General features: G+C 42.4%; 1 protein-coding gene across 1 annotated transcript in view; it reads left to right on the top strand.

The window, feature by feature from the left end:
* IFT122 (intraflagellar transport 122) overlaps positions 1–13,274 on the top strand; it is a 74,686-nt gene that overhangs the window by 58,170 nt on the left and 3,242 nt on the right. Inside the window, exons 22-27 of the mRNA XM_054978303.1 lie at positions 1,108–1,205; positions 1,544–1,644; positions 3,368–3,533; positions 6,071–6,182; positions 8,945–9,073; positions 9,809–9,885. Coding sequence (XP_054834278.1) covers positions 1,108–1,205; positions 1,544–1,644; positions 3,368–3,533; positions 6,071–6,182; positions 8,945–9,073; positions 9,809–9,885 — 683 coding nt within the window. The remainder of the gene's footprint in view (positions 1–1,107; positions 1,206–1,543; positions 1,645–3,367; positions 3,534–6,070; positions 6,183–8,944; positions 9,074–9,808; positions 9,886–13,274) is intronic.

The following is a 13,274-nucleotide window of genomic DNA, read 5'->3' as shown; positions in this document are numbered from 1 at the left end:
CTGTTCTTTACAAAATAACCCAAGTCAAGGTCCATGAATGTCAATGGGCTTAAACTGGAGTAATTCTGCAGGGGACAGCATTCTCCTCTATCAGCTTTATTAGTTATAAGAAGGGATCTCAGAGTCCATTTATAATAGCTGATAATACACTATTAAGGACTAGTTACGTGCTTCAGGGGCCATGTGTGGGTAGCTTTGCTTGTAGATCCAGATCTCTCTCCCCTATCTCCCCTCCTCTTCTGTATTTGACCAGTTTAGATCATGCATCTGATGAAGAGAACTTGATTCTCGAAAGCTTATGCTACAATAAAATTGGTTAGTCTTAAAGGTGCTACTGGACTCTTTTTGATTTAGCTTTGCTTGTATGTGTGCTAAGTGCCCTCAAGTCACTTCCAATTTATAGTGACTCTATGAATGAAAGACCTCCAAAACAGATTTGTTCTGTTTAGGATTATAGTTTTAAATCTCAGCCCTAGACATAAATCCCACCAAGTTCACTGTGGATTATGTTTAGGACTGCAGCCTATGCATGTAATATCATTTATAGTCATTCATACTTGTAACAGTCTTGTGAAATAGGTAATTATTGGTCCTAACGCACAGAGGGGTCTATGATAGAAGAGAGTCATTGGCCAAAGACCACATGGGCAAATCTGCTGTTCCCATCAGAACAAAAAAGATGCTTTTCGTTGTGTGACAAGGGCCAGTGTGACCAACATATTGGTCTGTGCAGTCCTGTGCACTGAACCAAAGTTACAGCCTATGCACCATTATCAGGGTGTGGACACCACTCAGTAGGATTGGTTTGTGAAATTATGCACATGGGGACCAAGTTGCCAGAGATAGAAGGCAAATGCATTCCCTTTTAGCTTTAATCCCTGGCAGTGTTTAAAATTATGCATCGTTTTTTATCTTCGTAATTTCCCTGCTCTTAAAGCGCAGAATCATATGTGAAGATCATCAAACCACATGAGCTATATTTGGAGATCTCTTAGGACTGTTAATGCCGTAACTAAGATGGTCTATAAACTTTCTGGAGTTAGTCTCACTGTTAGCTGGCAACCGATCAAAGCATTTGTGCTGATATACTGCCTTTCCCTCCCTCAGAGGACCCGCAGCAGAAGACTGAAATGTTGCAGAAGTTTCACCACTTCCAGCACTTGGCAGAACTTTATCATGTCTATCACTCCATCCACAGATACACTGTAAGATGTTCATGTGGCACTTCCAAATTAGCTCACTCTGTGTCCTTTGGACCATTCTGGAGTCTGTTAACTAATGTACTGCGTCCCATGGGACTACTTGGTATTGGGCATCTGCTCTCATAGAGTGGCTGATGCAGAATTTCCCTTTGTGTTGCTTGTCTTTGTGGCCCTTTTTAAATCTGTGTCCAGTTTAAATCTAATCATCTGGACTTTCCTGATGGTGTTGCTGTCTGAATAAATGAAAGACCTGTCTTGCAAGACAGAAATGAACAAATATGTTAATTCTTTACATTTTGATTTAGCTTAACCTGTCTCTTTGTCTTTTCAAAACACTGCAGGAAGAACCCTTCAGTTTCCATTTGCCTGAAACGCTCTTCAATATTTCTAGGTTTTTACTTCATAGCCTGACTAAGGAAACTCCTCTGGGGATCTCTAAAGTGTATCCTTTTGATAGGCAAAAGCTAACTCCAAGAGCTCTCTGGTGAACCAAAAAGGATGTTAATTGATACAAGCTGAATGCTGACTTGTTGCAAGAATATACATAGTTCCTGTTTTCAGAGATACTTTACACAGAAAATTATTATAGACTGGTTCCGTTTCCAGAATGTTAAATGCCTCAGAGCCTTTTAGCACTTAGAATCACACAGCAGTTTCTGCACTGCACAAGAGATTCCTATAAATACGCAGCCACAGTACTTAGAAAGCTTCCTATTCATCTGGTACATGACTATTTGTGGGACGATTCTCCCAATCCACTCCACAAGTGAAATGGGCAAAGATTGACAACTGCAAGTGGGATGCTTGGGACCTGCAGGTTACCCTGTTTTTCCTTTTTCTCTTCCTCCATGAGCATGTGGTATGACACCTCCTTCAGCCAGGCTCCTTGAGTTCTGCTCAGAATTGGCTCCCTCTTATCTTGGCCCTAGCCTAGCCCAGATTTTGTTCCCTTTGAATCCAGGGTAGCCTTCCAGGCCACATCAAGCCGTGTTTCATTGGTCAGAGATTTCCCACCTCACACACACCACAAAGATTCCAAAATACTTCCTGGACTACATTTATAAGTGTCCCTGAAAGACACAACCCCCTGTGGCCAAGATGGATAATACACAGGTTCCACAGTAGTAAGTTTCTTGTGAATTCAGAGATCTGGACTAGATCCCTTTGCCTTTTACTTTGATCTTGGAAATATGGGATTGGATCCAATGGAAGAGTTCGTGCAAGGAGTTGAAGAAGTGGATCTTTCCCTGCCATTCCCAAGTAACCTGCTGTTTGTTCCAAAATCCTGAGGCTTGGAAGAACCTCACAAGCAAGATGCAGCACAGAGTAGGGTGCTACATCAACAAGATGGAATCGGATAGTTACCTTTTTTCCTCGCTTTCTTCTGCTCATGGGTTGCATCCACAGAGAAGGGAGCGGGAGAAAATTGTCTTTCATTTCCTCTGCCTTGTTACAACTCCCTGTTCTAAGGTGCATTTTTTGCAAGGCTTTCCCAATCATCAGACAGAAGTTTTGGAAACCGCAGCCAGTTTTGAGGAAGGGAAATGCAGGGGAAGATCCATTCTGCCAACTGCTTCCATGAACTCTTTTGCTGGATTCAAAGAAGCCTACCTAGTTAGGTGAAAGTACTTTTGATTTATGTCTATTAAGTATTACAGAAGTTTTGCTTCTCTAGGCAACAGAGTCAGCCTCTCAGTGGCTGGCTGATCACCTGTCAGTGAGGAGGAAGGCCAACAGTTCTGTAAAGTGCTTTGGAACCAATCCATGAAAAGCAGATAGTTTGTTACAGATTGGGTTTTTTTCCCTGCCTCGTTCACTTGATACCTTGTGTTGGAAGGAAAGATGCAGACATTTTGGCCGAAGAGTGCTTTAAGAAGAATCATCTTGGTGTCCTTCCTTCCAATTTCTAGTCTAAAATAAGGACCCTCCATGCTGACGGGATCACTCTCTCTTCCTCTCTCTGAATGCCACCCCTTCAGCATTTATAGCAGTTGTTTCATATTTTGTTTATGTAAACATACTTATGTAAACAGACGTCTCCAGCAGAGGCCTCTTCCAAGCCCTGGCTCTGGTTGTGCTGCAGCGCATAGCTCCTCTGATTGAAAGCAATGATGTGGTTTTTCCTGCCTGCCATATGTATGTTTTGTTCCTTAATTTGATTACAGCAATACATTATTTGCCCTGGCAAAGCAGAGCAAAGCTCTGGGCGCCTATAAATTGGCTCGTCACGCCTATGACAAGTTGCAGGGGCTGCAGATTCCAGCTCGATTTCAGAAATCAATTGAGTTGGGAAGCCTGACAATCCGATCCAAGCCTTTCCATGACAGTGAAGTAAGTTCCTGCCTGTATTGTTCTCATCTCTTAATAGCTGGTTTGATACAAAGATGCCTTGTTGACACATACTGAATTGAAGAGGCACTGTGAGGAGCAAACGCTGCCCTTCTGCAGAAATATGCTCTGTCCTGTTTCCATCTCCCTATTCAAATAAAAATGAGTGCCTCGCATTTTCAGATGCTTGTCTTTCCAAAAACTGCCTGACCCGTTAATTGCTGCCTGCTGCCGTTACCAGTGTTCTGTCAGGTTGCTTCACTTTCCCCTTCTAAGCACCGTGTACTCCCACGAGGGTGTGCTCATGCATCTGCCCTCTCAGGGACTCTCCAGAATTGGAGGTCTTCCTCTTTATTTGGACCTGCCCCATTTGTTTGTTTAGTTAATTTAAAACTTTTACATTCTATTCTCCCAGAGCAATTCTCTCAAGGTGAATTCCGCACAAAACTTTTTTTAAAGCAAGAAAAATAAAACATAAGAGCTCATATGTAAACCATCAAATCCAGCTGCCGAAAAGCTCTTTTCAAACAATTTTGTTTTAAACCCCATAATAGATCAAAAGCAAGTCAGAGGAACAGAATATGATAACAGAGGGACAATATAAGCAACAATATAAATGGGACAAGAGAATCCATCAGGCAGTGGGAGGGAGGAAGGATCAGCTATATAATCAACAAAATTAAAAGAGGCGAAAGAAAGAAAGAAGCAGCCCTGGAAAATAGAAGAATTTTTGTCTGGTACTTAAAGCTCAAAGGCTAGGTGCCAGGTGATTCAGCATGGGGGACAGAATTCCACAGCTGGGGTGCCACCGTAGATAAGGTCCTGTCCTTGATGTTTACCCACCTTACATGCAACAGGTTCTCAGCAGTAGTTCTTAATGCAGGAGAAGGTTGCCCTTTGAACACTTGCATCCCACACAGTTTTAGACATCATAAGTGAGAGCCGGTACCTTTAATTGTGCCTAGAAGTGAATTAACTGCCAGGTTAGATCTTTACATTCCAGCATAAAATAATGCACACCAGCAAGAAATCATGCTGTGGCACTGTGCACTGAAACTTCTGAATAGTCTTCAAAGGCAGCCCAACATAGAGCATGTAGTGGTAATCCAACCTGGATGTGTTCAAAGCATGGATAACTGTGGCAGGGTCATGGTATGCATTTGGACTTCCCTTTTCCCAGTCCTTGTGCCTCGCTCTTTTTTTGTAAATTACATTTTTAAAAGTCGCCTTCCCCTTCTCAGTAGTTTGAGTTTCATGGGTGCTCTATGCAATTGCATCTAAAGGGGAATCCAATAAATTGTATTGTGCAAATACTTAATGTCAAATGGACGGGGGAAATGCACTCCATCAGGCCACCTAAAACAATATAAACACAATAAGGCCTTGAGGATACACATAGCTGCCTGAAGTAATTGTGCAATTTAAAAGAACATTTCAGTGAATGAATCAAAAATTGTATGTTTCATCAAGCCTCTGAGCCAAAAAATCTGTTTCAGTAACCTTTGGTTACATCTTTCTGGCAAGGAGGTACATTTCATCATGCTCATCCAATGGTGCAGCAATTGAAAGCAGAATATGTAATGGCTCAAGCTGTCATACTAATGGGAGAATATTTGTGGATATTTAAAGGGTTTGAGTTCTATGCTGATGCAATTTTTTCCGTATAAAAGAACACGAGAAAACAAGATTCAAGTCTAATAGCACCTTAAAAAATAAGAGATCATATAGAGTCATAAGCAACTAGGGGTCTATTTAAGCTTGGGATTTCAGTTGCTGATAGTGAGCAGACAGCTGCTTCAAGGAAGTTTGCAATCAGGGTACAATAGTAATACCCATCTCCAGGAGTCATATGCATGCAGTATCTAAGGCAGACGTGCTTTATTCCCCATCATGGTAGCCAGTGATAGATCTGTTTTCCATGTATTCATCCAACACTTCATGCTAGCTGTATCATGTGACAATACATTCCATAGGCTGTTGCATTAAGGGAAGAAAAGTTTCCCTAACATGCATCCTGAACCTACTGCTTATCATTTTATGCATTTGGAGTGAGGGTGGGTACATTTTCCCTATTCTATGTATATCAGTCATGAGTTTCTAAACCTATGGCTGGTGCTAGAAATTTTTTTTTTAAGTAAATTTTTTTAAAAAACAGTAAACATTAATCAGCCTTCCTTCTTGTTTTCTAAGCTAAAAGCCCAGTCAATGGTAAACCACAATAAACTTAAACTTGGCCTGCACAGCTTGCCCCTACTGATCACTGAAGTGCTCCTTTGCCATTTTGTATCATGACTGGTAATTTTTGCAGAGATTATTCTCTTAATAGTGCCTTCCATCATCAAAGCACCATATTTTGCATGTCTCCTAATTTCAGCTGCTTTTGTTGCATTGGTTGTCCTTGAGAGGCAGTGATTTGCAGGGTGGGGTGGAGAAAGATCTGCAGAGGGAGGGAGGCCTAGGAAAGTATGGTCCTGCCCTCATTGTTCACTTTGTGCTGGTTTGTTTTCAGTGACCTTGCCTCTCTGTGTGTTTCTTTGTAGGAGCTTGTGCCATTGTGTTACCGCTGTTCTACCAACAACCCTTTGCTGAACAACTTGGGGAATGTCTGCATTAATTGCAGGCAACCTTTTGTCTTCTCAGCGTCCTCTTATGGTTTGTTGCAGTATTACAACTCAGATTGGATAAAATGTCTACTATGGTGTCTGAAATTCCTGTTAAGGTGTAATGTTAGCAGTCGGGTTTGTAACAAATCCAGCTGTTTTAGCTATCCTTACACACTGCCACCCATCATAAACCTCCCTATATAGTAGAAAAGAACAAGAGTCCAGTAGCACATATAAGACTAACAAATTATGTGGCAGGGTATGAGCTTCTATGTGTCACAGCTCACTTCTTCAGATCAGTATCTGAAGAAGTGAGCTTGCAAGCAGTTGGCCCAACCTCCGCCATTTTAATAGCCATTTTAATACGGTTGTTTGTGATATTAAAAATATCACCAGGCCTCTGGATTTAAAATGGCTGCTGTATTGCTACCAGAGGACCTCCAGCAGTTGCTGAGTCCCACCCAGGAGAACATGGCGTGTGTAGAATGCCGCACAGGAATGCGGAGTGATTAACAGGTGATTGGATTTGCAGTCCTGCCAGCCCCATAGGTGTCCAGTGCAAGAAAGGTCTCGCAGAGTCATCCCCACTTAACACATTCTTTTCCCTTCTTCTGTGATGAGATCTCCTGTCCTTGATTGAGGAGCTAATCAAATGATATTCATAAGTTCATACAGTTGTTCCTGGGAAAGTATAATCCCCACTTAAAATCCATCAACTTAGCTCCGGTGGAATTCACTGACAAACTATCCCATTTGTGCTGCGCTAGAATATGTTTTGCATTTGCTTTCACACACCCTGGCAGCTACTGATCAAGGCAATCAAACCTTTTGTCAAACCCAGGAACTGACCGTTGGAGCCTTTGTTCTAATGAATAGGTGGGCTCTCCCACCTCAGGGCACATTTTAGCTATAAAGGTAGGGCCCTGGCCTCATTCAAATCATGCACACTTCCTGAGTCCAAGCGCTGCTCCCTTAGGGTCACTTCCCTAAACCTCTCTTTCTTCGTACATGTTTCCGGATCCACAAGCCCTGTTCCCTTTTAGGTTTGCCCAAGCCTCTTGCTCTCCTAGCCAAGGACACTGGCATTGGAAGCTACTCTCTTCTCCTGCAGACTGGATGCCCTTCTTCAGGATAGGTAGATATATTTGCTCCCTCTCTCTCTATTCCCAATTTCTGGCTAAGCTTTCTAGGACTCTGTGTGTGTAATTGCTTTTACCCCGTAATTGCGAGTTTATGTGCATGCCATTTTGTTCTTAATAAAAGTTATTGTTGGACTTTAAGAACCAGCCTCATTTGCTATTTTGGGACGGGACCTAGTAGAAATTGGTGATAGATCCCTGCAGCTACTGGCCTCTTGCATAGCCATTCTCCTTGCTTGCTAATTCCCCCACAAATCATTTTATTACAAGGAGACCAGTTCCTGTAACAAGCTGTGACTCACAAAAGCTCATACCCTACCACAAATTTTGTTAGTCTTATCGGTGGTACTGAACTCTTGCTCTTTTCTACTGCTACAGACAGGCTAACACGGCTACCCATCTTGCTGTATCTCACTGTACAGGTTTGGGGTTTCCCAGGCTGTTAATGGCAGCCACAATATACCACCTGTCTAACCTCTATTTATCAGGTAGAGAGCCCAGACCCAAATCCACACTGGGTGCCCTTTCTCCTCAGAAGCTCCACCAGACAGGCAACCAGCTATCGGGGAAAGAGAACTCAGTGTTTACTTTCCGTATACACTATCGCCCTTTAATTAATTAAGGCCCATCGATCATAACCAGATTGTTTGATGTTCCTCTGTGTTATTTCCACTCAGCCAACAACTTCAAGTCAGCCAGGGTTAAGCCAGAAATAAGAATAACTTTTATTTACAAGACAGAATACTGGAGTGAATGATTTTAAAACGCATACCTCTATTGTGATTAAACAAGGAATGGTTATAATATATCAGAACAGGTGTCATCAGCCAGGTATTTCTGTGCTGCTTCTCTTCAGCAGCTTCAAAATCTTCTCTCCCTCTTTCTGACCCTTCTGATGGACTCTCATTAGCCCAGCATTCTGCCAGCTTTCCTTGACTGTTTCCCAGGAGAGGTGGAGCTGGAGCCAGGCCTGTTCATCACAACTGGTAATAATTCCTGGAGAAAAGAATGACTGCATCTTAATGTTGCTGCTAAATAATTAGGAAATGAAAATAAGGATGGCTTCTCCAAAGGGTAGTCCTGTCTCAACAACCTTTTGGAGTCCTTTGAGAAAGTGAACATGTAGATTACAGTGATTCGAGAGACATTGTATACTTGAATTTTCAGAAGACTTTTCACAAAAATTCCCGAGTAGCAATTGTTGGATAAGACGATGGATCCTGTTATGAATTAAAATTACTTAAACAACACGGAGCTGAGAACAGGAATAAATGGACCGTCCTTGCAATGGAAGGAATCAAGCAATGGGGTCCCATAGGAATCAGTACTGTTCATTTTGTTTACTTGGGGTGGGGTGAAATGCTTCCTTTTGGGGTGATGAATCCTATGGATATGTTCTTTTAAAAGTGGATCTTTCCTCTGACTGTGATGGAACACACCTCTTGCAGTTGAGGAAGTCTCTACCATTGTTGATTACAGGTGTATTGAAACTCTTTGGTATCCAAAATCACTGGTAATTGGTAGACTTGAGTCCTTTCAATTGAATGTAGAGAACGTGTATGCAGAATGCTTACATTTAACTGCATATGTTTAACCTATATGGCATGCATTTGGACATGCAACTATTTTCTCCTATTTGTTTTCTTTGTATCTTCTGTTTGTGCCTTTTCAGAAGTCTTGCACCTGGTTGAATTCTTTTTGGAGGAAGGGATCACTGATGAAGAAGCTGTTGCTCTGATTGATCTGGAAGTTCCGAGATTAAACAAAAGCGATGATAAATGGCAAGAGCAGACAAGTGATGGTATCCTTCCAGTCCTGACAGTTACCTAGGAAAACTAGGTGGTGTGTAGTTGTCCCCACATACTCATGATATATATATTTTAAAGCTTTCTTTTTGAATAATCATACCAAAAAAGAGTTTAAAAAATAGTGTTTGTTCTACTTTCAAGGAACTAGATTTCTTTTCACTTTTACAATATCTGTAGTTTTGCCAAAGAAGACCAGATTAATCTTACTTTGAAATCCATTGTTATTAATGGGATTGCTAGTCACTGTCATTTATTCAGGCCAAGTGCTCCAGTCATTATTGGCATTTCATAGTCCTGTTTGCAGTGTAAAGGCATGAAGCCAGAGAGGCTGAAATCTGTTTTGAAGCGTGGATGCCACATTGAGCAGTATACAAAGGAAAACTCAGGAGTGGGAGGAACAAATGTAACATCATTAAGGGACATTGGGAGAAAGGATGAAAATGGCACTATTAAATTCTTCAACTGATTATATATTTCTGGATATGGGGCTAAGTTCTGTAATTGCTGGCAAGTTAAGGCAACCCGTTTGTACCATATAAACTTTTACACAATTTCTCATGAGCTCAGAATTGCAGTTACTATATATGAGCCTGTAGAGGTTTATACAGTTGGACAAAGGAAGAGGTGGTGATAGTGATTGACAGATCCCTTCTGTCATTTTGGCTTTGTACTCATGCAGTTGTATAACATTTGTATTGACATATTTCCTCCCTAACAAACATACCTAGATTTCCAGACAATGAGGCTTGTTTATGAAGCAGATGAGGTTGAAGATGATCCATTTACAGCAAAACTGAGTTTTGAGGTTAGAAACAGTTTCTTATCCTTCCTACGATCCTTTCTCCAGGCTCTTTTCTATGTGCTGCAAATGTTTTCGAGAAGACAAATTAGAGAGCAGCTACCAGCAAATGTTCCTTCCATGCCACTGATGCATCCCATTAATAAATATTTCACAGTTACCTCCAAGCCTTGCAATGACTTGTCTGGCCTTCATGTTTCTTGATACAATCAGCGGAGCATAAGACTGGTTAAAGATGTGCTACTCAATAGGAGAGGTGGCTGAGTTGTGGTTCATTACCCGAGCATCTGGAAATAAGTTATGTTGGTAAAATTCCAAGAGAGCTTCCTAAGCTTAACTAAAAGGAGAATTGTTAACCTTTTATATGTGTCTGTTCTTTTAATCATTGTTTTTTTAAAAAAATTACTACTTTAATATTTATTTGTTTAAGAACACCTGCTCCACTTAAATTCAAAGCAGTTTTGAATTTGAACAGGCTGTAGATGGGCATCTGGACAGCATTTAGCTAATTCTTGTTCCCATTAGTAGATAGATGAGTTGGGCTGAGATGTCATCTGAGGTAAAGTAGAGCAGGAAGGAACCTGTCTCCGAAATGGAACTTAAAATACTGTGTGGGTTCTCTAAGGAAGCTGGGTAACTTGGAGACAGAAGATCGGATGGACATAGGTTTGGGTCCAAAAGAATATTTCTGAAGACAGGAAGTTCTTTGCTGGCAGAGTAGAACTTTCTTGGTGCCCACTGCAGCACAAAATACCGCCCCCCCATGCTGATCCTGAGTTAGAGGGTCTCCAGGAACAGCATTTTGAGCTACAGTGAGGAGGGATCAGGGGATGCACTCTGCACATGGAAATCCTTTTGCCCGCAGAAATGTTCCATTGGATCTAAGTCATTTAGAAGGGGAAAGCAGTCCGGGCAGTTATATGGGAAGCCGGGGGCCTATAGGTGTGTTTGTTCTGCGGAGTAAGGTATGGAGAACAGAATAACGTATTAATAAAAATCTCCTGGTTTGGGTTCAGCGTTCTTTTAGATCTATGTTGTATGGTTAAAGCTGTTTCCCAAACAAATTGCCAGTGTCTCACTGGTTATTCAGCAGGGGGCAGATGAGCATATCCATGGGGTTAGCAAAAAGAGAAGCGTGTTCTTCAGCTTTTGATGAGCCTGTAGTTCTTAAATTGAGGTCTGTAGTGCTTTCCAGTATAAAATGTAGCGCTGTTGCTCACATTTATAATTACTTGGTTCAAAGCATGAATTTGCATAGCTTGTAATAATTGCTGGCTCAGTTCCGGACTGAGCTGAGGGGAGCTTGTATACTGCTAGTACAAAATGCTGCAGTTTTGATCGTATTTTTTCTCCATAGCAACTCTGTGAAATAGGTTAGTCATAAAGCAGGGACGGATTCCTTATTAAGGCCATTGGAGAAAATCCGGGGGGGGGGGGCGCCCTCAGGCTCCAAATATAGACCGGAAAGCAAGCTGATAGCTGTGGCCCCAAGCAAGGAGCAGCCCTCATAGCCATCACTGCAGCAAGCCAGCAGCCCTGGCCCCATGCACTATGGGCAAGCCACCATTGTGAGGGGCTGGGCCAGCTGGCATGCTCACTGCAGCAGCAAGAAAGCCATCCTTTGCCCCCTCTGTTGGAAAGGCTGGCTAGGGGTGGGGCTCTTTCCAGGGCCATTATTGCTTCCCATTACAGAGAATGGCTTGTCAGATTGATAAGGTAAGCGAAGATTTCAGTATGAGCATCCCACATTCAGACTTGACACTCCTTATTCTCAGTACCACACTGGCCAAAATAATAAGACAGTCCAGCAAATGACGGGCCCTGTACACAACATCCATAGCAAATAGCAACTATTTAGGACTCCAGTTGTATCTGAAGTCAGCATCTCCCGTTTCTAATTTTAAAAAGTGAGATGGCAGCCTTCAAAATGAGAGGAAGTCTATCAAAGATAAATCCATTAACACATGGTTACTGGGTGAACAGTAAGGGATATGGTAGCTAAAAAGGCAAATGCAGTTTTGGGCTGTATCAACAGACGCATAGCGTCCAAATCACAAGAAATGATGGTATTGCTGTACTCTGCTCTGGTTAGACCTCTCCTAGAGGATTGTGTTCAGTTTGGGGCATCACAATGTAAGAAGGATATAGATAGACAAGCTGGAATGTGTTCAGAGGAGGGCAATGAAGATGATGAGGGGTCTGGAGACCAAGTCCTATGAGGAAAGGTTAAAGGCGATTGGAATGTTTAGCCTGGAGAGGAGACACTGAGAGGTGGTATGATAACCATCTTCAAGTACTTGAAGGGTTGTCATGTAGAGGATGGCACAGAGTCGTTTTCTGCTGCTCCAGAAGGTCGGACCAGAACCAACGGCTTGAAATTAAATCAAAAGAGTTTTCAGCTAAATATTAGGAAGAACGTCCTGACAGTTAGAGCGGTTCCTCAGTGGAACAGGCTTCCTCAGGAGGTGGTGGGCTCTCCTCCTTTGGAGGTTTTTAAGCAGAGGCTAGATGGCCATCTGACAGCAATGCTGATTTTGTGAACTTGGGCAGATCATGAGGGGGAGGGCAGAATGGGTTACATCAGTGCTTAGTTCTTGTGGCCTTCTTACATGCCCAGGGTAATGCTGATCGCCACCTTGGGGTCAGGTTGCAATTTTCCACAGACCAGTTTGGCTAGGGATCCTGGAGGTGTTTTGCCATCTTCTGGGCATGGAGCAAGGGTTACTGGGGCAGTCGGAGGGGGGTAGTTGTGAATTTCCTGCATTGTGCAGTGGGTTGGACTAGATGACCCTAGATGTCCCTTCCAACCCTAGCATTCTGTGATACAGAAGGATAGAAAAGCAGCTTTATAAATGGACCCACAGTAGATAAGTAGCAGAATGGCACCAGAGTATATACAAACAGTGGAGTCTGATGCTTGTGTAAGTTCAGAACGGCTTAGTTTAATCTGGCGTACTTTCAGGGGTCTGGCTAAGCAAGTTTCCCCAAGATACAGTGTTTATGTGGGATTAGCACTTGGTTATATCACTCAAATAACAATAATTGTTTGTTGGTATATGCTCATATCCTGTACAAATAAGAGGACAGTAAGTACTCAAGGAATGTTTTGACCATTTGATTACATATGTATTGGTCATTTAACTCATCAGAAGAGTTCTCAGTGGGTCACTGCCCTGGAGAACAATGGCTCCAGTGATCTGGCCACTAGTGACAGTGACACAAGCTTGTCATCATCTTGTTCCTTGTGCTACTGTTGGCCAGGTCTAAGCCAAGTTGCCTCTGTGCGGTTACCAACACTGCAGGTGTTGCTTGGCTCTGTGTTCTCATGGGTCATTTTAACATCCTGATCTGGCCATGCACTGGATTTCTGCTCTTGGTGACACACAACTGGCTGC

This window comes from Eublepharis macularius, chromosome 4 (assembly GCF_028583425.1).
Source record: "Eublepharis macularius isolate TG4126 chromosome 4, MPM_Emac_v1.0, whole genome shotgun sequence".
Lineage (NCBI taxonomy): Eukaryota > Metazoa > Chordata > Lepidosauria > Squamata > Eublepharidae > Eublepharis > Eublepharis macularius.
Note: the sequence above shows the minus strand (reverse complement) of the source record. Positions and strands in the feature narration are given on the sequence as shown.